Source organism: Oncorhynchus mykiss, chromosome 1, assembly GCF_013265735.2.
Source record: "Oncorhynchus mykiss isolate Arlee chromosome 1, USDA_OmykA_1.1, whole genome shotgun sequence".
Classification (NCBI taxonomy): domain Eukaryota; kingdom Metazoa; phylum Chordata; class Actinopteri; order Salmoniformes; family Salmonidae; genus Oncorhynchus; species Oncorhynchus mykiss.
Genome location: NC_048565.1, coordinates 75,833,351 through 75,858,204, shown reverse-complemented (window position 1 = coordinate 75,858,204; position 24,854 = coordinate 75,833,351). Strand labels below are relative to the sequence as shown.

At 42.3% G+C, this 24,854-nt stretch overlaps 1 protein-coding gene across 1 annotated transcript in view; it reads right to left on the bottom strand.

Annotated features, from left to right (window-relative positions):
* LOC110532683 (glutamate receptor ionotropic, delta-1) overlaps window positions 1–24,274 on the bottom strand; it is a 344,048-nt gene extending 319,774 nt beyond the window's left edge. The window contains exons 1-2 of the mRNA XM_036985516.1: window positions 23,862–24,274; window positions 17,998–18,153 (exon numbers count right to left, since the gene is read on the bottom strand). Coding sequence (XP_036841411.1) covers window positions 17,998–18,153; window positions 23,862–23,940 — 235 coding nt within the window. The 5' untranslated portion in view covers window positions 23,941–24,274. The remainder of the gene's footprint in view (window positions 1–17,997; window positions 18,154–23,861) is intronic.
* Window positions 24,275–24,854: the final 580 nt, after the last annotated feature.

The following is a 24,854-nucleotide window of genomic DNA, read 5'->3' as shown; positions in this document are numbered from 1 at the left end:
ACATTGTACGATTGTTAAGTAATTAATTTGCATTTTATTGCATGACATAAGTATTTGATCACTTACCAACCAGTAAGAATTCCGGCTCTCACAGACCTGTTAGTTTTTCTTTAAGAAGCCCTCCTGTTCTTCACTCATTACCTGTATTAACTGCACCTGTTTGAACTCGTTACCTGTATAAAAGACACCTGTCCACACACTCAATCAGACTCCAACCTCTCCACAATGGCCAAGACCAGAGAGCTGTGTAAGGACATCAGAGATAAAATTGTAGACCTGCACAAGGCTGGGATGGGCTACAGGACAATAGGCAAGCAGCTTGGTGAGAAGGCAACAACTGTTGGCGCAATTATTAGAAAATGGAAGAAGTTCAAGATGACGGTCAATCACCCTCGGTCTCTGGCTCCATGCAAGATCTCACCTCGTGGGGCATCAATGATCATGAGGAAGGTGAGGGATCAGCCCAGAACTACACGGCAGGACCTGGTCAATGACCTGAAGAGAGCTGGGACCACAGTCTCAAAGAAAACCATTAGTAACACACTACGCCGTCATGGATTAAAATCCTGCAGGGCACGCAAGGTCCCCCTGCTCAAGCCAGCGCATGTCCAGGCCCATCTGAAGTTTGCCAATGACCATCTGGATGATCCAGAGGAGGAATGGGAGAAGATCATGTGGTCTGATGAGACAAAAATAGAGCTTTTTTGGTCTAATCTCCACTCGCCGTGTTTGGAGGAAGAAGAAGAATGAGTACAACCCCAACCATGAAGCATGGTGGTGGAAACATCATTTTTGGGGGATGCTTTCTGCAAAGGGGACAGGACGACTGCACCGTATTGAGGGGAGGATGGATGGGGCCATGTATCGCGAGATCTTGGCCAACAACCTCCTTCCCTCAGTAAGAGCATTGAAGATGGGTCGTGGCTGGGTCTTCCAGCATGACAACGACCCGAAACACACAGCCAGGGCAACTAAGGAGTGGCTCCATAAGAAGCATCTCAAGGTCCTGGAGTGGCCTAGCCAGTCTCCAGACCTGAACCCAATAGAAAATCTTTGGAGGGAGCTGAAAGTCCGTATTGCCCAGCGACAGCCCCGAAACCTGAAGGATCTGGAGAAGGTCTGTTTGGAGGATTGGGCCAAAATCCCTGCTGCAGTGTGTGAAAACCTGGTCAAGAACTACAGGAAAAGTATGATCTCTGTAATTGCAAACAAAGGTTTCTGTACCAAATATTAAGTTCTGCTTTTCTGATATATCAAATACTTATGTCATGCAATAAAATGCAAATGAATTACTTAAAAATAATGCAATGTGATTTTCTGGATTTTTGTTTTAGATTCCGTCTCTCACAGTTGACGTGTACCTATGATAAAAATGACAGACCTCTACATGCTTTGTAAGTAGGAAAACCTGCAAAATTGGCAGTGTATCAAATACTTGTTCTCCCCACTGTATATCCCACTGGTCATCCCCAAAGACAACACCTACTTTGGCTGCCTTTCCTTTCAGTTCTCTGCTGCCAATGACTGGAACGAATTGCAAAAATCGCTGAAGTTGGAGACTTATATCTCCCTCACTAACTTTAAGCATCAGCTATCTGAGCAGCTCACCGATCGCTGCAGCTGTACACAGCCCATCTGTAAATAGCCCATCCAACTACCTACCTCATCCCCATCTTGTTTTTATTAACTTTTTTTGCTCTTTTGCACACCAGTATTTCTACTTGCACATCTATCACTCCAGTGTTAATTTGCTCAATGTTAATTACTTCGCTACTATGGGCTATTTATTGCCTTACCTCCTTACTCCATTTGCACACACTGTATATAGATGTTTCTATTGTTATTGACTGTACTTTTGTTTATCCCATGTGTAACTCTGTGTTGTTCTTTTTGGCACACTACTTTGCTTTATCTTGGCCAGGTTGCAGTTCTCAATTACCTATCTGGTTAAATAAAGATGAAATAATACATTTTTTCAAATAGTTAAATAAAGGTGAAATTACAAAAAAAGAAAACTATTATTATTATTATTCTGAGTAAGCTATCATTTCATACCCACCGTACATTTCAAAACATAGGCCTAAAATGTTTGTGTTGTATTGTGTGTGTGTGTGGCTGTTTTCATATTGAAAAAAAGTGTGCACATTTGGGCTTAATGAAACACCTTCAGGCCTTTCTATTCTTTCTTGCTTACTTGTACAAAAAGCTGTTAGCTGTTTGCCTACGCCGCTGGTCTAGCCTCTGACTATTGGTATAAAGTACAAATTCAGAGTTGTCACCCACGAGTAGCCATTTTTGTGGTTTTGGAAGGATATGTCATTTTACATGATGAGAGAAAGCTATGTAGGGTAGAGTGTCTCATTCCTATGTCCTGTATTATTAATTCTGAGGGGTTGCTAGCGGGAAGTTGGCATCGCAGTGAATGAGAACACGTAGGACAGACTTCCGTCCTGCTGGGTTGGAGAAAAGGAGGATGGAGATGATTAGAGACGCATCCCCCACACTTTTCCCCTCCAGCCAACTAGTCCTCCTCACCACCTCCTACTCATCCATTTGTTTTTCCATTCTCCAATAAGACATCATGATGAAATAAGATTTTCTCATTTCAACGCTGAGATTGTTTAGCTCACACGTGTAAGATGCAGCACGGTTTCCTAAGCTAACTTCTTACTTTGCTATGCTTGCCATGTCCATGCTACAGGTCCAATCAGAGTTACGTTGTATTAGAGCTGTGTCAAAGGTGAAGTCACTAAAAACAGTAAGAATCACAAATTACAATTGTTGTTCTGCCTGACAACTGGAACATGTGGCCTGTAAACAAATCACCGCCCAATGTACTACTGAATGTGGCCAGCAGATGTAATTTCTTTTAGCTGAGTATATTTTAACCATTGTTTGTGGTCTCTAATTGCAGTTGAGAAACTTCAATCTGACCTTTGAGGCTTGCCGTAGGAGCTTGGGGCTGTTAACTCCATGCCGTCATCTGGTCTGTACATTAGAAGCAGCTCCAAAGACCCATAATCTTATCACAGTTTGCCTGCTCTATTCAACCTTTTCAATAATCACACAAGGGAATAAGGCTCTGTCAAGTCTGAATTATTTACATTACATGTATAAAACATGCATACATGTATAATGCAGCATTGTACATGTTAATTTAGTCCAAAGGCTGTAATATTTACAAAGCATTTAGGGTGTGTCTGCATAATCAAAGCTGATAGTTTGGCAATGATTACAGTGTTGTATGGGCTATTTGGCCAGTATATGTGGAGTTGCTTTACTGCCAGGACATGAGAAACTCTACTGCTCCAAGCAAAGACACACACACACACACACACACATGATACACACAGTCAGACAAACATATAGTGGCTCTTACAGTGCATTTGGAAAGTATTCAGAACCCTTGACTTTTGCCACATTTTGTTGAGTTACAGCCTTATATTCCAAAATGGATCAAATAAAAAAATTGCTTCATCAATCGAAACACAATAATCCATAATGACAAAGTGAACACATGTTTTCAGATTTTTTTTCTAATTTATTAAAAATAAAAAACAGAAATACCTTATTTACATAAGTATCAGACCCTTTGCTATGAGGCTCGAAATTCAGCTCAGGTGCATCCTGTTTTCATTGATAATTCATGACATGTTTCAATAACTTGATTGGAGTCCACCTGTGGTAAATTCAATTGATTGGACATGATTTGGAAAGGCACACACCTGTCTATATTAGGTCCCACAGTTGACACTGCATGTCAGAGCAAAAACCAAGCCATGAGGTCAAAAGAATTGCCCGTAGAGCCCGGTCGACGCACAGATCTGGGGAAGGGTACCAAAACAGTTCTGCAGCATTGAAGGTCCCCAAGAACACAATGGCCTCGATCATTCTTAAATGGAAGAAGTTTAGAATCACCAAGACTCTTTCCTGGCCAAACTAAGCAATCGGGGGAGAAGGACCTTGGTCAGGGAGGTGATCGAGAACCTGATGGTCACTCTGACAGAGCTCATCTGTGGATATGGGAGAACCTTCCAGAAGGACAACCATCTCTGCAGCACTCCACCAATCAGGCATTTATTAAAGACTTTCCAGATGGAAGGCACCTAAAGGACTCTCAAACCATGAGAAACAAGATTCTTTGGTCTGATGAAACCAAGGTTGAACTCTGGTCTGAATGCCAAGCATCACGTCTGGAAGAAAGCTGGCACCATCCTGAAGCATGGTGGTGGCAATATCATGCTGTGGGGATGTTTATCAGTGGCAGGGAAACTAGTCTAGAGCGTTCAGGACCTCAAACTGGTTCCACTTCAAACAGGACAATGATCCTACGCACACAGCCAAGACAATGCAGGAGTGGCTTCGTGACAAGTTTTTGAATGTCCTTGAGTGGCCATCCTCTCCATCCCACCTGACAGAGGAGCTTGAGAAGATTTGTAGAGAAGAATGGGAGGAACTCCCCAAATACAGATGTGCCAAGCTTGTAGAGTCATACCAAAGAAGACTTGAAGCTGTAATCGATGCCAAAGACGCTTCAACAAATTACTGAGTAAAGGGTCTGAATACCTATGGAAATGTGATTTTTCAGTTTTTATTTGTAATAAATTAATTTTTGCTTTGTCATTATGGGGTATTGTGTGTAGATTGATGAGGGAAATAAACTATTGAATCAATTTTAGAATAAGGCTGTAATGTAACAAAATGTGGAAAAAGTCAAGGGGTCTGAATACTTTCCAAATGCACTGTACAATATCCATAGCAAATTACACTTTAGTGCAGCACTTTGATTACAAAACAGAGTAAATGAGGGCAATGGTATGGAAAGGATTTCTGTCTGATGAGGAACAAAATGAGGCCAAAGCTGTAGACGACTAGATAATGGAAGACGAGCGTACTGTACTTGACTGAGGTAAAATATAAATCATTCACATTAACTTGAGTAAAAATGGGCCTGTCTCTCCCCCTCTCTCTGTCTCGAAGATCCCTTTTAACCTGTAGCTACTTCATAATTCATGCCCTCTCTCCTATGGAGAGGTGGAATGATGTACCTCGTGTATTTATCCACCATCCTATGATTGATAAAGATTACCCTAGTAAGTAATGTCACTAGAATTGACAACTGAATGTACAGATGAATAATGAAAACACCTCGTGACTGGTTCTAGAAAGCGTGTGAAGACAAGTATAAATCTGGCCAATTTATCGGTTATAAATCAAGCCAGTGTTTGTAAAGCAGAGATGCATGCTTTCATTTGTGAAATGTCAAGCATAATGGCTGGGTTTACAACACAGCATGCAACATGCAGAGAAACATCTATTATTCATCTCAAATGTACTTTACCAGCAACAATATGTGACAAAGAATGACGTTACATCCTCTTGTGTTAAAAACGAAAAACAAGGTTTTAAGTGAGAATGAGCTTTTACATGGAAGGTGATTATGCATCATTATTATACAACATTATAATTAAGCAATAAGGCCCGAGGGGGTTGTGGTATATGGCCAGTATACCATGGCTAAGGGCTGTTTTGCATTATCTACTCCAAATATCTACTCAGTACTTGTTTAGAATTATCTACTGTAAATATGGCATTATTCCACTATTTCCATCAGTTTGAATCCCTTTCAAGGGGGGACTTTTATTTTGAAGATGAAACGCAAATTCCACTATTGTGGCTATTCCTTATTGTGGCTAGCTTCACACAGGTGTGCGCGGCAGTTTGGAAAAATATCCAACACATGGCAGAGTTGTTAGTTTGGCAATGTCGATTAGCACATATGTGGATTAAAATGCCAAGAAGACTGTAGAAGGAGTGTATGGTGTCCACAGATGAATTTATAAGCAAAAATGTCAGTTGAAATCGGTACCAGAACTACCCAGGTGTCCTAAAACAGGGAACTTTACATCTAAGATGTTTACTAAAGAAAGAACGGTCAAAATATCTCTTCTAGGAGGCGAACCGACAATGTTCTAATCCACGGGCGGGAATACTAACCATTCCGCAACAAATCCTGCTCCAAAAACTTTGACTTCGAAAAACTATCTAAATGTCTTGAAGCGTTCATTCCAAAATTATTTTATTAATTCACTCAAGAGTGATTGCACGCTTATTTGTCTTGCTTGTTGAAAATATAATAGTCTTAAACAGTTGATTTGTTAAAAACAGACTAATTTAATCAAGTAGGTAACCAAATTATCAAGAGTTTGCTTTGATTTTGACTGCATGCTGCTGGCTGGCTGGGCTGGTTGCAACCTGATCTCATAGCATTTCGTATTCTGTATGTAAATCCCAGATACTTCATTTAGTATGATATGTTACGTTTCGTATGGTGTGTATTCATTTATGGATGTCCATAATCCATTTCTCATCATATGTTACGAATTACAATTCTTATGGCATGTTAGGTATTTGCAATTTGTATGATCTGTTATGGATTTTAATTTGTACAATATGTATGATATGTCTAGGCTAGTTAGGGTTAAGGTTAGTGTTAGGAGTTATGTTAAACGGTTAAGAGAATTATTAGCATGCTAAGTAATTGCAAAGTAGCTAAAAAAGTAGTAAGTATGGTAGTTGCAATGTTGGTAATTAGCTAAAATGCCAAAGTGGTCCATGATGAGATTAGAACACTCAACCTTTGGGTTGATAGACATTTGTGTTTTCACCCATCTGTCCACTGTGACATATACTTAAGTATCAAAAGTAAATGTAATTGCTAAAATATACTTAATTATCAAAAGTAAATATATTACTTCACGTTCCTTTTGTTAAGCAAACCAGACAGCCAATGTTCTTGTTTTTTATTTACTGAGAGCCAGGGGCTCTCTCCAACACTCAGAAATAATATACATACGAAGCATTTGTGTTAAGTGAGACCGCCAGATCAGAGGCAGTATGGATGACCAGGGGGTGTTCGCTTGATAAGTGTGTGAATTGAACCATTTTCCTGTCCTGCTAAGCATTCAGAATGTAACAAGTACTTGTGGGTGTCAGGGGACAATGTATGGAGTAAAAAGTACATTATTTTCTTTGGGAATGTAGTGGAGTAAAAGTAAACGTTGTCAAAAAAGATCAATAGTAAAGTACAGATAGCTCCAAAAATGACTTAAGTAGTACTTCAAAGTATTTTTACTTCAGTACTTTACACCACTGGTAGCTTGTAGCTTGCTGTGACTTCAGCCATGATAGCTCTCAAAGTGATGTTGTCTGAAAAACTATTCATAGAATAAAAGGCAAAAGATGTGGTGCATGTCTGAATGTAATGTGCTTCAATATTATGTCCAGTGTCCAATGTCCATGCATTTTGTCCAGATTTCATCTGCTCTTGACCTCCACTCAAAAAATAGGGTTTTGGGTTTTACGTTTCTTTCTGGGGGTTTACATAGCTTCACTACCATATAAATCCATGATGCCTGAGCATGAGTGTGAGGACTTGTGGCATGGAGAGAGCAGCGTGACCCAGTAGCAGATGGGCCCACTCACTGATGCTGAGTTGAACAGTGTTTCTCGGCGATACCACAGACAAAGGCTCACAAACCTGCCTTGTAGTCAATGTGGCAGTGAGCTGAACCAACGTAATCTTTTTTATTACCTAAGATTTAACAGTCTGTAGCTCTACTCTCTCCATTTCTCGCTCTCTCTCAAACCCTCTCTCCCTTCTTCTCTCTCCATTCTTCTTCATCTTCTCTCTCTCCAACTCTCCCTTCTTCTCTCTCTCTAACTCTCTCCATTCTTCTTCTCGCTCTTCAACTCTCTCTCCCTTCTTCTTTCTCTCCCACTCTCTCTCTCTTCTTTCTCTCTGTTCTCTCTCTCCAACACTCTCTCCCTTCTTCTTCTTCCTCTCTCTCACCCTTCCTCCATCTCTTTTTCTCTATCTCTCTGAAAGGAATGAGTAGTGGGAAGCGGCCAAGCGGCCAATGTTCCTCTCGTTGCCTCCTGTTTATAGACTAATAGGATTTACTCTGAGGCTTATTTTCCGCTCCTTGTCTTCCGTCCTGGAATGGAGTCCTCCGCAGCCAACAGTGCAGGTGGTGGGCAGTAAATTATACATGCTGCCCTCCAAGCACTTCAGCATGAGGGAGGGGGGTCCCCAAAAAAGCCTCCTCCCTGAACACCCCCACCACAACCCTCCCTAACTCCTACTCCCACCATCTTCCTCCTCATCCCTTCCTCCTCCTCCCCATCCCTCCCTCCTCCACTCCATCCCTCCTGTCTATTCCTCCTCTCCATCCCTCCCTCCTCCTCCTCTCATCCCTCCCCTCATCCACTCCATCCTTCCCTCCTCCTGTCTATTCCTCCCCTCCTCTCCATCCCTCTTCTACACCATCCCTCCTCCTCCTCTCCATCATCTCTCCTTCCTCCTCTCTATCCCTCCCTTCTCCTCTCCCTCCCTCCCCTCATCCACTCCATCCACCCCTCTCTCCTCCTGTCTATTCCTACCTGCTCCCATCCTCCTCTTCATCCCTCCTCTCCTCCACTTATCTCTCCTCTCCATCCCTCTCCTCCTCCACTCCACCTCTCCCTCCTTCTCTCTATCCCTCTCCTCCTCCTCTCTATCCCTCCCTCTCTTTCTATCCCTCTCTCCTCACCTCCTCACCTCTATCCCTTCCTCCTCTCCATTCTGACCTCCCTCCTCCTCTCCATCCCCCACTCACTCCATCCCTCCATCACTATTTCTCAAGCACTTTTTAAGCAGCTCAATAATGTTAAAGCACAGCAAACCATAGAAATAGAGAAATGATGCCATATACTTGTGACCTAGACGATCACCAGCATCCATCTGATTGGACAGGTCATCTCCCAGGAGCCAATCAGTCTTGATTTCCTATTTACCACCTCCATCACTATTACAGGTAATGGAGAGGAGTATTTGGGGTCACAGAAAAGTGAAAGCATTTGTCATATCGACCTGCACTGTTCTTACTGTCACATGGGAGAGAAATGCAGGAAAATAACCTGCATAAGATGGAGATGTTGTTGTTAGTTCAGTTAATCATTGAAATTGATCATTTCTACAGACAGACAGGCTGTACCTGTGGATAGATAATATGGCAAAAAACATTGTACAATAAAAAAGAGATTGGCAATCTTACATACAGTAATTACATACAGTAATTACATACAGTAATTACATACAGTAATTGGTCCAATTCAGTAGTTTATACCAGACCTCATATCATGAAAGCCTATGTTTGCCTTCCAAAATAAAACTCAACCTGTAGCAGTGTGACCCAGAAAGATCACCACCCAAAGACCAGAAATCACCTTCAAAAGACACATCAGCTGGAGGACAAGAGGAAATGAGGGAGAAAAGAAAAAAGAGAGTGATGATACACCTGAAACACCCTAATTAGTGCATTACAGTCACTCTGTTTACATGTGAATCCAAAGTTCACCATTTCATTTCCTGAAAACCTGCCAATTACCGGCCTTGCAATCACTAAGGGAATAGGGCAGGAAAAAAACAAATAACATTGCTTTACTTTTTCAATACGTGATACCATGCTTTAAAAGGGCCAGCCTGTTTTCTGATACCCAAATTAAAAGATTAGTGAAATCCCAGCTCGCAGTGACATTTAGAGAGAAACCGATGACTCCTTTGAATACAGATTAGTGTATACCTTTAAATACAACAGTGGTACCAACACGTAACATTCCAAAGTCAAATCTCATTCAAAGTGCAATTCCTCTAAGAGCTGATTCCAAGAGATGACTAACACTACACTCTCAATGCATTCAGAGGTGTCACAGAAACTCAGAGACGTGCCGAGTCAATGACCTGAATGACACAACATATCCCAGTGCACCAAAGGAATGACAGCAGCAGCCTGGGTTTAGGCACAGAGCGGACAAACCCTTGTACAGAACGCTTCAGTGGAACACTTTCCAGGACGGGGACAGAACAGTGACTACATTTAGGAGCAGTGGGCTGGACCATAACTCACTCTCTCTCTCTCTCTCTCTCTCTCTCTCTCTCTCTCTCTCTCTCTCTCTCTCTCTCTCTCTCTCTCTCTCTCTCTCTCTCTCTCTCTCTCTCTCTCTCTCTCTCTCTCTCTCTCTCTCTCTCTCTCTCTCTCTCTCTCTCTCTCTCTCTCTCTCTCTCTCTCTCTCTCTCTCTCTCTCTCTCTCTCTCTCTCTCTCTCTCTCTCTCAGATCACTTTGTCTCTTTATTCTCTGACAGGACCTACAGCGCCAGGCGGTGCAGACTCTCTCCATTACAAAGGGGATAGCCAAATGCATATTCTATGTGTCTTTCAGGTCTCAATGGGCTGCAGGTCTGATAGACCTCTGGAAAAGAGAAAGGCCTATCTGTGATTTATTCTGCTGTAGACTACATGGTCACTACAGCATGAAAATGCACATGCAACATGCACAGGCAAGGCAGTATTTATGCATAGTAGAATAGGTTGTGAGTAAAAGGTACAGGAATAATGCGTGCGCACACACACACACACACACACACACACACACACACACACACACACACACACACACACAACACACACACACACACACAGCTAGGATACTAACAGTAAATAAAACTCTATTTAATACATATGCACAAACAAACACACACACGGCCAACTCAGCATGTATAAAGTACCAACACAGCCACACATACACATGTACACACACTTGCACAAAGTGAACTGGGCGGCAGCAGCATCATGCATTGTATACTGAAGGGCCGCCCCCAGGTGGTGAAGGTGGTGAAGGTAGGCAACATTACCTCCTCGACACAGATTCTCAACACGTGGGCCCCACAAGTGTGCGTCCTCAGTCCCCTCCTGTACTCCCTGTATACCCACGACTGCGTGGCCTCACACAGTTCCAACTCCATCATTAAGTTCGCTGACTACACAACAGTAGTAGGCCTGATTACCAACAACAATGAGATGGCTAAAAGAGAGGAGGTAGGCACTCCTTACGGTGTGGTGCCAGGTAAACAACCTCTCCCTCAACGTCAGCAAAACAAAGGAACTGATTGTGGACTTCAGGAGGAACCAGGCTTGGCACGCCCTCATCCTCATCAACAAGGCCGACATGGAGAAGGTCAGAAATTTCAAGTTCTTTGGCTAACACATCTCAGGGGAGCTGAAATGGTCAAATCACACGGACACTGTGGTGAAAAAGGCACGACAACGACTCTTCAATCTCAGGAGGCTGAAGAAATGCGGCCTGTCCCAGAGGGCCCTCAGTGTTCTACAGGAGCACTATCGAGAGCATAATGTCAGGCTGCATCACAGCCTGGCATGGCAGCTCCATCGCTGCTGATCGCAAGGCTCTACAGAGGCTGGTATGGTATGCTCAGCCGAACGCACCATTGGGTGCACACAGCCTGCCCTCCAAGACACCTACAATACCAGGTGTAGCAGGAAGGCCAAGAAGATAATCAGAGACCTCAGCCAAAATCGAATTTAAATCTAATCGAATCTCACTACAGGCTAACTACTCTTTAACAACAATGCAGTTTGTCATGCAAATCTACACAGCCCCTCGGCAGTGCAGCTCTGTGTATTAGCACACAATGTCATCGTAAACCCTCCATACTATACAATTCACCATCAATGCAGCCAATAAGCAGCCTGACCAAGCCAGTCCCAGAAACATCCAGTATAATTATAGGAATAGTGTTAGACATGGATTAAATGAAAGGGTGAAATGTACACCACGGCTGTGACCTCACTTAGCTGATTGAAGCATTTCCGTGTCTGCAGGCCTATCAAAGAGCTTATGACGGATTCAAAATAACCATTGGGTAATTAACAGGCCTGGAAAAGATGACATAATCATTCACCTCACTACACCCAGGAAATAGACATAAAAACACAAACAAATCCATTATGGAGATTTACCTACGGTTATTAAACCACAGGCCGGGACAATAATGGTCAAAGACCAGCTTTCCATCATGTTTAGAGCGTTGTGAATAATGAGTTGTCATAAGTGGGGAATCTAGTGGGGATATTGCATTGGCCACGCCAACACTCTAAAAGGAGCTATCATTTGATCCTTTGGCACGTGTAGTAAAAGAAGGTGAAAGTGAACCTTACAGTTATTGGAGGAGGGTTTTCTAAGTCTAGGTGCTTAGAGCAATTCATTTCTCCTTGACTTTTCCCTTGGGAGGAGTTAATGTAGATGGAGTTGCAGTAGTGGGTGTTGGGGGGTATTGGTACAAAGCCCTCAACAAATTAATGCATCTCAACTTGGTGAATAAAATAGACCCTCATCTGCCGCAGAAATAACTAACTAACTTGTCATTGATCTGATTGTTTGTAAATTTGAGTCATGCACTGGTCTCAACCCCTTTTTAGAATTGACCTGAATCTATATCAGTCTTGACGTAAAGGATGTCACCTAACCCAAACCTCATCATCCAGTGATCAACTTCATGCTAATATGGAAGCTCTCATCACCTTAGTCCCTCTAGATCACAGAGAAAGGTATTCTAATGCAACAGCTGTTTTTCCCTCTTACCCTCCTACGGATCTTCTCCTTCACTTTTCTTATTTTCCTCATGCCTACCCTTTTCCTTTCCTAAGCACTCCTCCTTCACACCCGCTCATTCTTATTCTGATCATTGTTCTCTTCACACTTCTGCCCAGCCCTGCCTGTCTCTTCCTCCCTGGCGGTACACTGGCATGGTCCTTAGTGGCAGTCACAGGGTGAATGTGAACAAAACAGCAAAGCAAAGGTCAACATGACCCTACTGCCACTCAACCATCCACTCATCTCACACACACCACAGTCCCGGGAAGGCTCATCGATCCTGGTGCCTCATCGACCGGTAAGCCCCGAGTTCCAAAACACCCCCAATCAACAATAAATAAATAGCACTGCTAGTGTGGAAATAGTGACTTGGTAAGCTACACTGCTCAAAGAAATAAAGGGAACACTAAAATAACCTATCCTAGATCTGAATGAATGAAATATTCTTATTAAATACTTTTTTCTTTACATAGTTGAATGTGCTGACAACAAAATCACACAAAAATCATCAATGGAAATCAAATTTATCAACCCATGGAGGTCTGGATTTGGAGTCACACTCAAAATTAAAGTGGAAAACCACACAACAGGCTGATCCAACTTTGATGTAATGCCCTTAAAACAAGTCAAAATGAGGTTCAGTAGTGTGTGTGTCCTCCACGTGCCTGTATGCCCTCCCTACAACGCCTGGGCATGCTCCTGATGAGGTGGCGGATGGTCTCCTGAGGGATCTCCTCCCAGACCTGGACTAAAGCATCCGCCAACTCCTGGACAGTCTGTGGTGCAACGTGGTGGATGGAGCGAGACATGATGTCCCAGATGTGCTCAATTGGATTCAGGTCTGGGGAACGGGCGGGCCAGTCCATAGCATCAATGCCTTCCTCTTGCAGGAACTGCTGACACACTCCAGCCACATGAGGTCTAGCATTGTCTTGCATTAGGAGGAACCCATGGCCAACCGCACCAACATATGGTCTCACAAGGGGTCTGAGGATCTCATCTCGGTACCTAATGGCAGTCAGGCTACCTCTGGCGAGCACATGGAGGAAAGAAGAAATGCCACCCTACACCATGACTGACCCACCGCCAAACCGGTCATGCTGGAGGATGTTGCAGGCAGCAGAAGGTTCTCCACGGCGTCTCCAGACTCTGTCACGTCTGTCGCATGTGCTCAGTGTGAACCTGCTTTCATCTGTGAAGAGCACAGGGCGCCAGTGGTGAATTTGCCAATCTTGGTGTTCTCTGGCAAATTCCAAACGTCCCGCACGGTGTTGGGCTGTAAGCAGAACCCCCACCTGTGGACGTCGGGCCCCCATACCACCCTCATGGAGTCTGTTTCTGACCGTTTGAGCAGACACATGCACATTTGTGGCCTGCTGGAGGTCATTTTGCAGGGCTCTGGCAGTGCTCCTCCTTGCACAAAGGCGGAGGTAGCGGTCCTGCTGCTGGGTTGTTGCCCTCCTACGGCCTCCTCCACGTCTCCTGATGTACTGGCCTGTCTCCTGGTAGCACCTCCATGCTCTGGACACTACGCTGACAGACACAGCAAACCTTCTTGCCACAGCTCGCATTGACGTGCCATCCTGGATGAGCTGCACTACCTGAGCCACTTGTGTGGGTTGTAGACTCCGTCTCATGCTACCACTAGAGTGAAAGCACCGCCAGCATTCAAAAGTGACCAAAACATCAGCCAGGAAGCATAGGAACTGAGAAGTGGTCTGTGGTCACCACCTGCAGAACCACTCCTTTATTGGGGGTGTCTTGCTAATTGCCTATCATTTCCACCTGTTGTCTATTCCATTTGCACAACAGCATGTGAAATGTATTGTCAATCAGTGTTGCTTCCTCAGTGGACAGTTTGATTTCACAGAAGTGTGATTGACTTGGAGTTACATTGTGTTGTTTAAGTGTTCCCTTTATTCTTTTGAGCTGTGTATAATAATAATCAAAGGAAATCATCATAGACTAAGCAGCAGGAATGTCCAGTGTAGAACAACCAGTAGGTTCCCGTTGAAAGGTATTTGGGCTCACCATCAATCAGCCTTGATCCCCAGTAGATCCCCAGTAGATCCCCAGTAGATCTTTGTGTTGTTGTCATAAGTCTTCTGCACTGATTTGTTTGGTATGCAGCCAGAAATAAAAATCTGTTGTCTTCTCTTATACTTTCAGAGCTGGGAAATTATCGCCTGCTGTAACGGTAGATGTCCTTTATTAACAGAAAATTGCTTTTTTTATACATGTTTTGATGATAAGCAATGACTCTGAATTAGGACGAGAAAAGAAAACACATTTCTAAATAGAAGTCAACTCACTTTTATCGTGTAAAAATCACTTCAGTATTAACTTAAAGCTAGAATATGCAGTTTAAACAATGACAAAGCAGTGAACCTGCTTTGGAACCCGCAGTGAACTCGCTTTGGAACCCGCAGTGAACCCGCTTTGGAACCCGCAGTGAACCTGCTTTGGAACCCGCAGTGAACCCGCTTTGGAACCCGCAGTGAACCCGCTTTGGAACCCGCAGTGAACCCGCTTTGGAACCTGCAGTGAACCCACTTTGGAACCTGCAGTGAACCCGCTTTGGAACTCTGTTTTAGTAAAAAGCTGAGGAATGGGCTTGGAGAGATGTAACCACTCTCAAATTCATAGACAGAGCTATGGATACTATGTCACACCCTGGCCATAGAGAGGCTTTTTATTCTCTATTTTGGTTAGGCCAGAGTGTGACTAGGGTGGGCATTCTATGTCCTTTTTTCTATGTTTTGTATTTCTATGTCTTGGCCTGGTATGGTTCTCAATCAGGGACAGATGTCTATCGTTGTCTCTGATTGAGAACCATACTTAGGTACCCTTTTCCCCCACCTGTTTTGTGGGAAGTTAATTTTGACTTTGTTCAGGGCACATAGCCCAAGGCTTCACGGTTTGGTTTTGTTCTTTGTTTTGTCCTCGCCATTTTTAAATAAAGAAAATGTACGCTTACCGTGCTGCACCTTGGTCCAGTCCTTCAGCCAGCCGTGACATACTGACCCTCCATGATATCAAAATGATCGTTTTAACCATGTTTCAAGGCTATACTATATACAGAGTGTTTGTTAATATTTACATGCTTTACAAACGCTGGAGTAAAACACGGTTATATTTGGGGTTCTGATGGGACACTACAGTTGAACTAAGCTCATGAGGCATGTATCAGTTATATTCTTCAAGAATCAATGGGTATTACTATTTGACCACTTCCGTAACGGAGTAACTATTCTATTCAAGGCCATTGTAAAAGGATGCAGTCGACTAAATGGCTGTAGCAGATCACCTAGCTATTAGGTTAATTTCATGAGGGTTCCATTCTCTTTCACAGTGCATGGAAACACCATTCAATACCACCATCATGGCCTTGGCAAATATATTAGTATCCAGTTCATTAATCATCCACTAACATTTAGTTTGCCTAGCTGAACATTCAGTCCAATTCAATCGAATCAACAATCCCTTACAACAACTCTAACAAAAACTTCAACATAAGCCAATTACTGCTCGTTTAAGTTACCATTATGTTGGGGAGGGGAGGCATGTAAAAGTTTTATAATTGTTCACCACTCTCCTTCTATGCCATTCTGTATGTCTGACAAGGTCGATATTCTCTTTGGCAACTTCTCTAAGCCTTTGACAACGGTTTTAATACTGTTGTGTTCTCCTCGGGTTATATACAGCTAACTGCCAAAATAAAGGAAACACTTCTGTAAATGAGGCATACGAAGTATACTAAATAAAAACATAAATGCAACATGGAACAATATCTAAGATTTTACTGAGTTACAGTTCATGTAAGGAAACCACTGCCCAGTCATGTGAACTCCTAATCTATGGAGTTCACATGACTGGGCAGTGGCACAGCCACGGGTGGGCCTAAGAGTACATAGGCCCACCCACTTGGCAGGCAGGCCCACCCACTGTGGAGCCAAGCCTGTGGAGACAAGCCCATCCAATCAGAATTTGTTTTTCCCTACTAAAGGGCTTTATTACAAATAGAAATACTCCTAGAAAGGCAACGACTAGAAATAGAAATACTAGAAATAGTACTCCACATTTTAAAGTGGCCTTTTATTGTATTTTTTTTTGCTCATGAAACATGGAACTAACACTTTACATGTTGCGTTTATATTTTTGTTCAACGTATATTGAAAGCCGGTGCTTCCACAAAGGCATGGTTGTTGAGTTAATTAAGCAATTAACATCCCCTCATGCTTAGGGTCATGTATAAAAATTCCCAGTTGCCCATTATTTTTGCTACCATGGCTAGAAGAAGTGATCTCAGTGAGTTTGAAATAGGGATATCCATGGAGCATAGATGGTTTAAAGGGTGTGTGTGTGTGTGTGTGTGTGTGTGTGTGTGTGTGTGTGTGTGTGTGTGTGTGTGTGTGTGTGTGTGTGTGTGTGTGTGTGTGTGTGTGTGTGTGTGTGTGTGTGTGTCTCAGTCACCAGATCTCATACCAATTGAACACTTCTGGGAGATTCTGGAGCAGTGCCTGAGACAGCATTTTTTAACAAAACGCCAAATGATGGAATTAGTCATGGAAGAATAGTGTTGCATCCCTCCAACAGAGTTCTAGACACGGCACATTGAAGTTGTTCTGGCTCGTGGAGGCCCAGCACCCTATTAAGACACTTTATGTTGATATTTCCTTTATTTTGGCAGTTACCTGTATGATGTATTGTTATGATGTCAGCTGTTGGGTAACATCATATTTGAACCAAGGGGCCAGGGTTCCGGTCTACAGTAGAAGAACAGTTTTGACTGCTCCTGCAGTTTTGAATCAATACTGCAGTTTAACTGACGCTGGCCCAGAAAGACAATTTCCATTGACGGCCACATAGAAAAGTCAGGTTAGAAAATTCCTAAAAAGACACTTTAGTCATCACCTTTGTGTACATTTTTTGAGATGTTGAATTATTCAAATAATTGTTGCTGAGGTCGATCCCCCCCCCCCCCCCCCCCCCCCCCCACAGCCGAAGATATTAACGTTTTATATTCATCCAATGTCTGCCATGTTTGTGGATGACGTGATGACATCATCGCTGCTCGCGCTGCTCCCTGTGCGCACTGAGTGCTAGCGCGCATGTGATGTTGGTCAGTATAAACTGGACGCAACCTGGATATAGACGGTGGGCATGAGTAGATTACCTTGAAAACAACGGTCGGAAATTTTGGATGCAGTCTCCAGTTGGTATTATACCTCAGTGACTTGAACGGCACTGTCTGACTGACTATGCAAACTACAGGACACAAGCACTTTTAGCACTGTGAAGCTGTAGATGTGAATCAACAACATTAAAAAGTGAGATTCAGATTTTTTCAACAGCCTGCAAGTCTTTAACCATGATAAGAATATAAACACCCTCATGCCATCAGAAACCACAAAGCTGAAATGGTGTCCCCAACCCTCCGGTCCTAAGCAATTAGATATAACAGCAAAGCAATCGATACAAAAAATATTCTGCCGGGTCACTTACCTTCCTGCACTGCTTGAAATGGGTTGTTAGCCTCAATAGATTTTACAGAGTGGGTGATTTTTTCACTTTGTAGAATGTCGTCGTTGAGACTTAGGTCAGAAATGGCAAGTTGGAAAATTTCGTCATCCCTTCCAGCGTTTTCCTCAAATATGGCACCTGTTGGAGCAAAATAAATCAATATAGGCTCACTTATTTTGTGGGGAAATAAACTGTGAACTGTGCCCATGTTTTTTTCATTCACCAACAGGTTTACTTGATCCAGCAGAGTATCTATCCATTTTTAAATTATGGTGCAGTTTACACTGAACTACCTTATCGATTGCTCTTTGTGGTATATGCACTATTTGGATGCCTAAATAAATATTATTAATGCTACATATTTACTGTAGGCATAGTGGCTAACCTTGTCAAAAGTTCTTGATAGCCACTCTAGCACAGGTGGGATTACAAATGTTCATAAACATGTGCAAAACAAATACCTTTCCAGACATGGATCTTTGGTTAGGTCTTTTGCCTATTTATTAGCAGCAAAGATCAACCATAGAACAGTGGAGTGCGGCAGAGTCACAAGCTCTGGCTGTGTAGTAGCCTACAGATGTGGAAACTGTCAATGGGATTTATTTCACATATGGACCTGTGAGTAGGCAGGGCAAACCCGTTTTTGATGATTTCTGCTATATAATCAAAATAAATCAATCACAGCATGTTTTTGGACTCATTCAGCAGTTTTTACCTGATTAAGTACAATACCATTGGAAATGTATGTTGAAAGTTTAATTTATATTCCTAAAACTGCAGTTGAACATGATTCTGTCACTGCTTCTTGTAAACATTTTGATAAGTAGACACAGTTTTAAAGTGTCCAAATCAATAACCAATATGCAGAAACAGTTCATGATGTATTGAAAACCTAAACATAAAATGCACTAATGTACACATGCATGTGCAACAATTGTAATCATATTGCTTGTATTTGTACAAGGGGCATATGCACCGTTTTTACATCACTGGTTAAAGGACAACCTACAGAACACAGTCAGCTATGTTTTAGGATGTTGCATTTTGATACAGGGGTCACCAAAACAGAAAGAGAGATGCGACACTGTTTTGTCAATCACTCCTATCGATTATCGCGTTGAAATCAATTAAGCGAGAGGGGGGAGATAAGGTGCACGTCCTGTTAAAACTAACACACCTAAAAAAAAAAAAAAAGAATCTGGGAATAATGTGTACATCATTGTTTAGAGGACAATTTGTAGAAGACAGCTAGCTACAGTTTGGAGTGTTGCATTTTGATTGAAGTGGGTCACCAACACGATAAGTGTAATGCAACACTTTTATATTTATATTTTGGAAAGTCAGATGAAGATTCCGGGATACTGCCTTCACACAAACCACTTTTTATGTTAGTTAACTTTAATGAATCTTGACACAGCAGGGCCGGACTACTACCCCTCCCAAAAAAGTTTTTTGTGTTACCAGTTTAAAGCTAATTTCGTGCAATTCTACACATTTTGCCAGCAGCATACCACCCTGCATATCACTGCTGGCTTGCTTCTGAAGCTAAGCAGGGTTGGTCTTGGTCAGTTCCTGGATGGGAGACCAGATGCTGCTGGAAGTGGTGTTGGATGGCCAGTAGGAGGCACTCTTTCCTCTGGTCTAAAAAAAAAAAATATCCCAATGCCCCAGGGCAGTGATTGGGGACACTGCCCTGTGTAGGTTGCCGTCTTTCGGATGGGACGTTAAATGGGTATCCAGACTCTCTGAGGTCATTAAAGATCCCACGGCACTTATTGTAAGAGTAGGGGTGTTAACCCTGGTGTCCTAGCTAAATTCCCAATCTGGCCCTCAAACCATCATGGTCACCTAATAATCCCCAGTTTACAATTGGCTCATTCATCCCCCTCCTCTCCCCTGTAACTATTCCCCAGGTTGTTGCTGCAAATGAGAATGTGTTCTCTGTCAACTTACCTGGTAAAATTAATGGATAAATAAAAAAAGGGTATGATATCTGGGGTCTAACCCCCTCCTGCCCTGAGGCATGTTCCCTGCCGTAATCCGGCCCTGCCAGGTGGTATTGGATATCAGCAGTGAAAAATGTTGGTTGCTATTTAAGTGATAGTTTGACTGTCAAATATGTGACCCCCAAAAATGTTCATGCCATTTGAGAGTTAGAAAATGAACCCAGCCCGTGACAAAATCTATAGTACCAAACCAAAGATATTGATCTGTTTAAAGCAATTGATCTTATGTCATAGTGATGACTATAAACTTCTATACTGATACCGCCAATCTGAGGTAAAAATTGTGTGTAATTCCACTCAATTTTATGGGGTGGAAATGCAAGCGTGTGTACTGTAAGGTATTAATACAAATTGTCCACATTAGGGAAATTAGCGCAACATAAAATAATGCTATATTGCAAAAATAATTCAACATGTCATTTTAAGATGATGGTATATGTTGCCCACTCAAAAACGATTTAAACAATTACATATGTCAGTGCCTTTAAAAAGTATTCATACCCTTGACTATTTCACATTTTGTTGTGTTACAGCCTGAATTCAAAATGTATTAAATAGACGTTTTTCTCACCAGTCTACACACGATACCCCATAATGACAAAGTGAAAACATGTTCTTAGTCATTTTTGTAAATTTATTGAAGATGAAATGCAGAAATATCTTATTTACATAAGTATTCACACCCCTGAGTCAATCCAATCACCTTCACTGGCAGTGATTACAGCTGTGAGTCTTTCTGGGTAAGTCTCTAAGGGCTTTGCACACCTGGATTGTAGAATATTTATTCATTTTACATTTCTTCAAGCTCTGTCAAGTTGGTTGTTAATCATTGCTAGACAGCCATTTCCAAGTTGTGTCATATTTTCAAGCAGAAATAAGTCAAAACTGTAACTAGACCACTCAGGAACATTCAATTTCTTCTTGGTAAGCAACTCCAGTGTATATTTGCCCTTGTGTTTTAGGTTATTGTCCTGCTGAAAGGTGAATTTGTCTCCCAGTGTCTGTTGGAAAACAGACTGAACCAGGCTTTCCTATAAGATTTTGCCTGTGATTTTCCTGTTTCTTATCCTGAACAAATCTCCATAATCCCTGCCGATGACAAGCATACCCATAACATGATGCAGCCACCACCATGCTTGAAAATATGAAGAGTGGTACTCAGTGATGGGTGGTGTTGGATTCGCCCCAAACATAACGCATTGTATTTAGGACATTAAGTACATTTCTTTGCCATGATGTTGATCCATCCCTGAGCGTTTTCCTTCATCTCCAGCAACTAAGTTAGGAAAGAAGCCTGTATTTTTGTAGTAACTGGGTGTATTGATACACCATCCAAAGTGTAATTAATAGCTTCACCATGCTCAATGCTGCTTTTTTTTAACCTATTTACAATACATGTAGTCGCCCTTCTCTGTGAGACATTGGTAAACCTGCCTGGTCTTTGTGGTTGAATCTGTATTTGATATTCACTGCTCGACTGAGGGACCTTACAGATAATTGTATGTGTGGGATACAGAGATGAGGGAGTCCTAAAAAAATCATGTTAAACACTATTATTGCACACAGACTGAGTCCATGCAACTTATTATGTGACTTATTAAGCAAATGTGTACTCCTGAACTTATTTAGGCTTTCCAAAACAAAAGGGGTTGAATACTTATTGACCCAAGACATTTCAGCATTTTCCTAAATTTCTAAAAATATAATTCCACTTTGACATTGTGGAGTATTGTGTGTAGGCCAGTGACACATCTCATTTTTGAATGTAGGCTGTAACACAACAAAATGTGGAAAAAGTCAAGGCTGTGAATACTTTCTGAAGGCACTGTATTTCTCACTAATTTAACCATTTAGAGTTTAAAAATAGACTAGAACCTACAGCAGTCTGCAGCAGCCTAAACACTTGACGGCCCTAGTGAGAGCAAAAGCGCCTCGCTATTTTGTGCGACACACAATACATTTCACGACTTGGAAAGCGACAGTAAAGCGACTCAATTCACGTCCTATTGAACTGAGAGCAGAAGCGTGTTGTTTAGGAAAACATAGAGTTCTCTATGGAGGACAATCTCAAGAGGAAAAATGTACCTGTGGTTGACCACTATAGTTGCGTGTCAGTTGCAACTCTGGCTGATGTCTATTGAGGACAGCGTATGGAGGTATCGCTGTAGTACAGTGGGTTACATACACACTAGTGTCACTGAGTGAAATATTATGGGAAACCTACAAAATAAAGTGATGATATACTTAGTGGCATGGTGTATTCGGACAATGAAGGCACATTTAAGCAATTTAAGCCATTTACTGCGTGAGTGTAGCTTCGGTTAAGCTCCCTAGCACTATCTTTGAGAGAGCAAGATTGAGAGCGAGAGAGAACGAGACAGACAGACAGACAGACGGACACAGACACACACTCACACATTAATCAAAGCGAGATAACCCAATAGCCACATCTACAGACATCCACACTTGAGATCAACCACAGATATCCCCAGAAACCAAGTGTTTCATAATACAATAAAAAGTGGGATGATTAATTGTATTATCTGGGTCATCCGAGTTATCAGGGTTATTAGGGTCTATTACTATTAAAACCACACCGCAATTTCCCTGGAGAATGACCCAGAGGAGAGAGCGAGAGCACTTGCTGCTCCTATTTGGTAAGCAGTGCAATGTGAAATAATACATTATATGTAGGCCTATGGTAAGTACAAAGTAAAGGACACATTTAGGGTATGCAGCAGTAGCCTAATATTATACAAATGTGTAATAAACTCGTGTTTCGTCTTGTTCTTGAAAGGTGGTGCAACTACGCAACAGCATTATGATCAGTGTTGAGAATATGCCTATATGTTGAGAATATGCATATCCATTACTCTTGTAAAGAAATAGACTACCATATATTTGCACGCGTGTGTGTGTTTGAGTGAGCGAGCGAGAGAGAGGGAGAGGGGGGGCTATGGAAGGTGTGGGATTTATCGTCGAGGTCGGGCATATCAATTCCATTTCAAACCAGGTTTTTCAAATAATTTAACTAGTGGTACTAAAGGCTATACTTCAGTTTAGCATTTATGCATGTATTTTGTGGAGATCGGGCATCAATGTAAATCCCGCAATCTATCTTTAACATTCTGTATCATCATGAGTTTATTCTGTCTCCACAATACAATGCAACTCATGCTTTTTAGGTGCTGGAAAACTGGCAGATCAAACATCAAGCATATTTTGGATGAAAAGCTCCCTCGAGGTTTATGCTACACAATCCAATGTAATGACAGTATTGCATCTTTCACAATGGAAACCGATTGACAACCCATCTGTAATGCTATTGATATTGCGATCACGTTCCATTAAAAGTTGAGGCTTGTGGTCTGATTTAGGAGGGGGAGGGCATAACAATCCGTGAACCGCTCAAGTGACATTGATTCCTCAAAAGCTGATGGGGGAAAAGGCACTGCTACTGGTGAAAATAAATGCCATGTCTTTGCTAAATGATTGACATTTAAGAAATCGATCCACTCCATTCACTTGTTAGCTAGACTTTCTCTGATGGCCTAAAAAAAATGACGCCGGCGAATGTTTACATTTCCTACACCAAGATGGAAATAGGGTTATTGTTCAGGAGACTATACCTTAAGTTAACATTGACTGGATCCAAACTTTCAGTTTACATCTGACGCAGTCAAACTAGATTATTTATTCCGCAAAACATCCCTGAGGCTGCCCTTCACGCGTTACAGTTACGTGCTTCGCATGCATTTGTCTCTGCTACACAGTGATGGTTCTAGATGTTTCTGCAGCACGTCTCACTAAAACCCGCGCATAGCTGTCCAGGGTCCTTACCAATATGAATGATGGAGTCCGCTCCGGCAGAATTGCATTGCAATATCCAGAGGGAAAGGCAGATCAACAGCAACTCCATTTCTGGCTTTTATCGAAGCAGCTCATCCAAGCTTCCTCGGCTGTTCGACAATCCAATGGGTCACCACAAACAATGTCCAAAAACGATACAAATCACAACTGTCATTCAGAAGCCTCCAAATGAAGGAAACACTAAAGAAAAACTCAAAACTATATTTATAACAAGGGAAATAACTGTTTTAAACGGAAAGTGAGGGGGAAATAAGGGAAGAAAGGTTGGGAACCCCGTGGTTGTATTCAAAGACAGCTACTGAGCCCGGCGTTCCGTCTCTCGCTCTCGCTTTCTCCAGCGCTCACTGTGTCTAAAAGCATGGCAAGCTGCAAAAATGCGGAGGGACACCCCCCTGTAATCACAGAGAGAGAGAAAGAGAGAGAGACACTCACATACACACACACACACACACAGAATCGTTAAATCGCTTGTTCGTCCGACCCACGTGACTGCAGAGACTTCACTTCTCGGTGCTGTCCGGAGAAGCCGGGTAAAATGGAATTTGTTCTAGCCGGAGAGAGACGCGGGCAGAGCGCAATGTTTTTAGAGTAGCCTACCTTGAGGCTGATAGACAACTATGCAGTGTATGCTTGGATGAAGGCTACTAAATAATTGCAAACACTGAATATAGTCTTATTTATTGCGGTAGGCCTACATGATATACATTGGTAGTCTGATCGAAAACTAGATTAGGCTATATGGTTCTGCCCCTGCTTGCCAAAATGCATTATGATTTACAAGTTATCATTTGATATATAGGCTAATGTCCAGAAACTAAAAGAGCAGAGCAACGGGGTGAGAGACGACGCGGACGCAGATGTCGAGCCGAAGAAGGGGATCTAGTAATAAGGTGATCACCGGTGAAAAGTGATGGATGGTGGACATATGACAGAACTTAACATTTTTCAGCGCAGAAGTTCTGG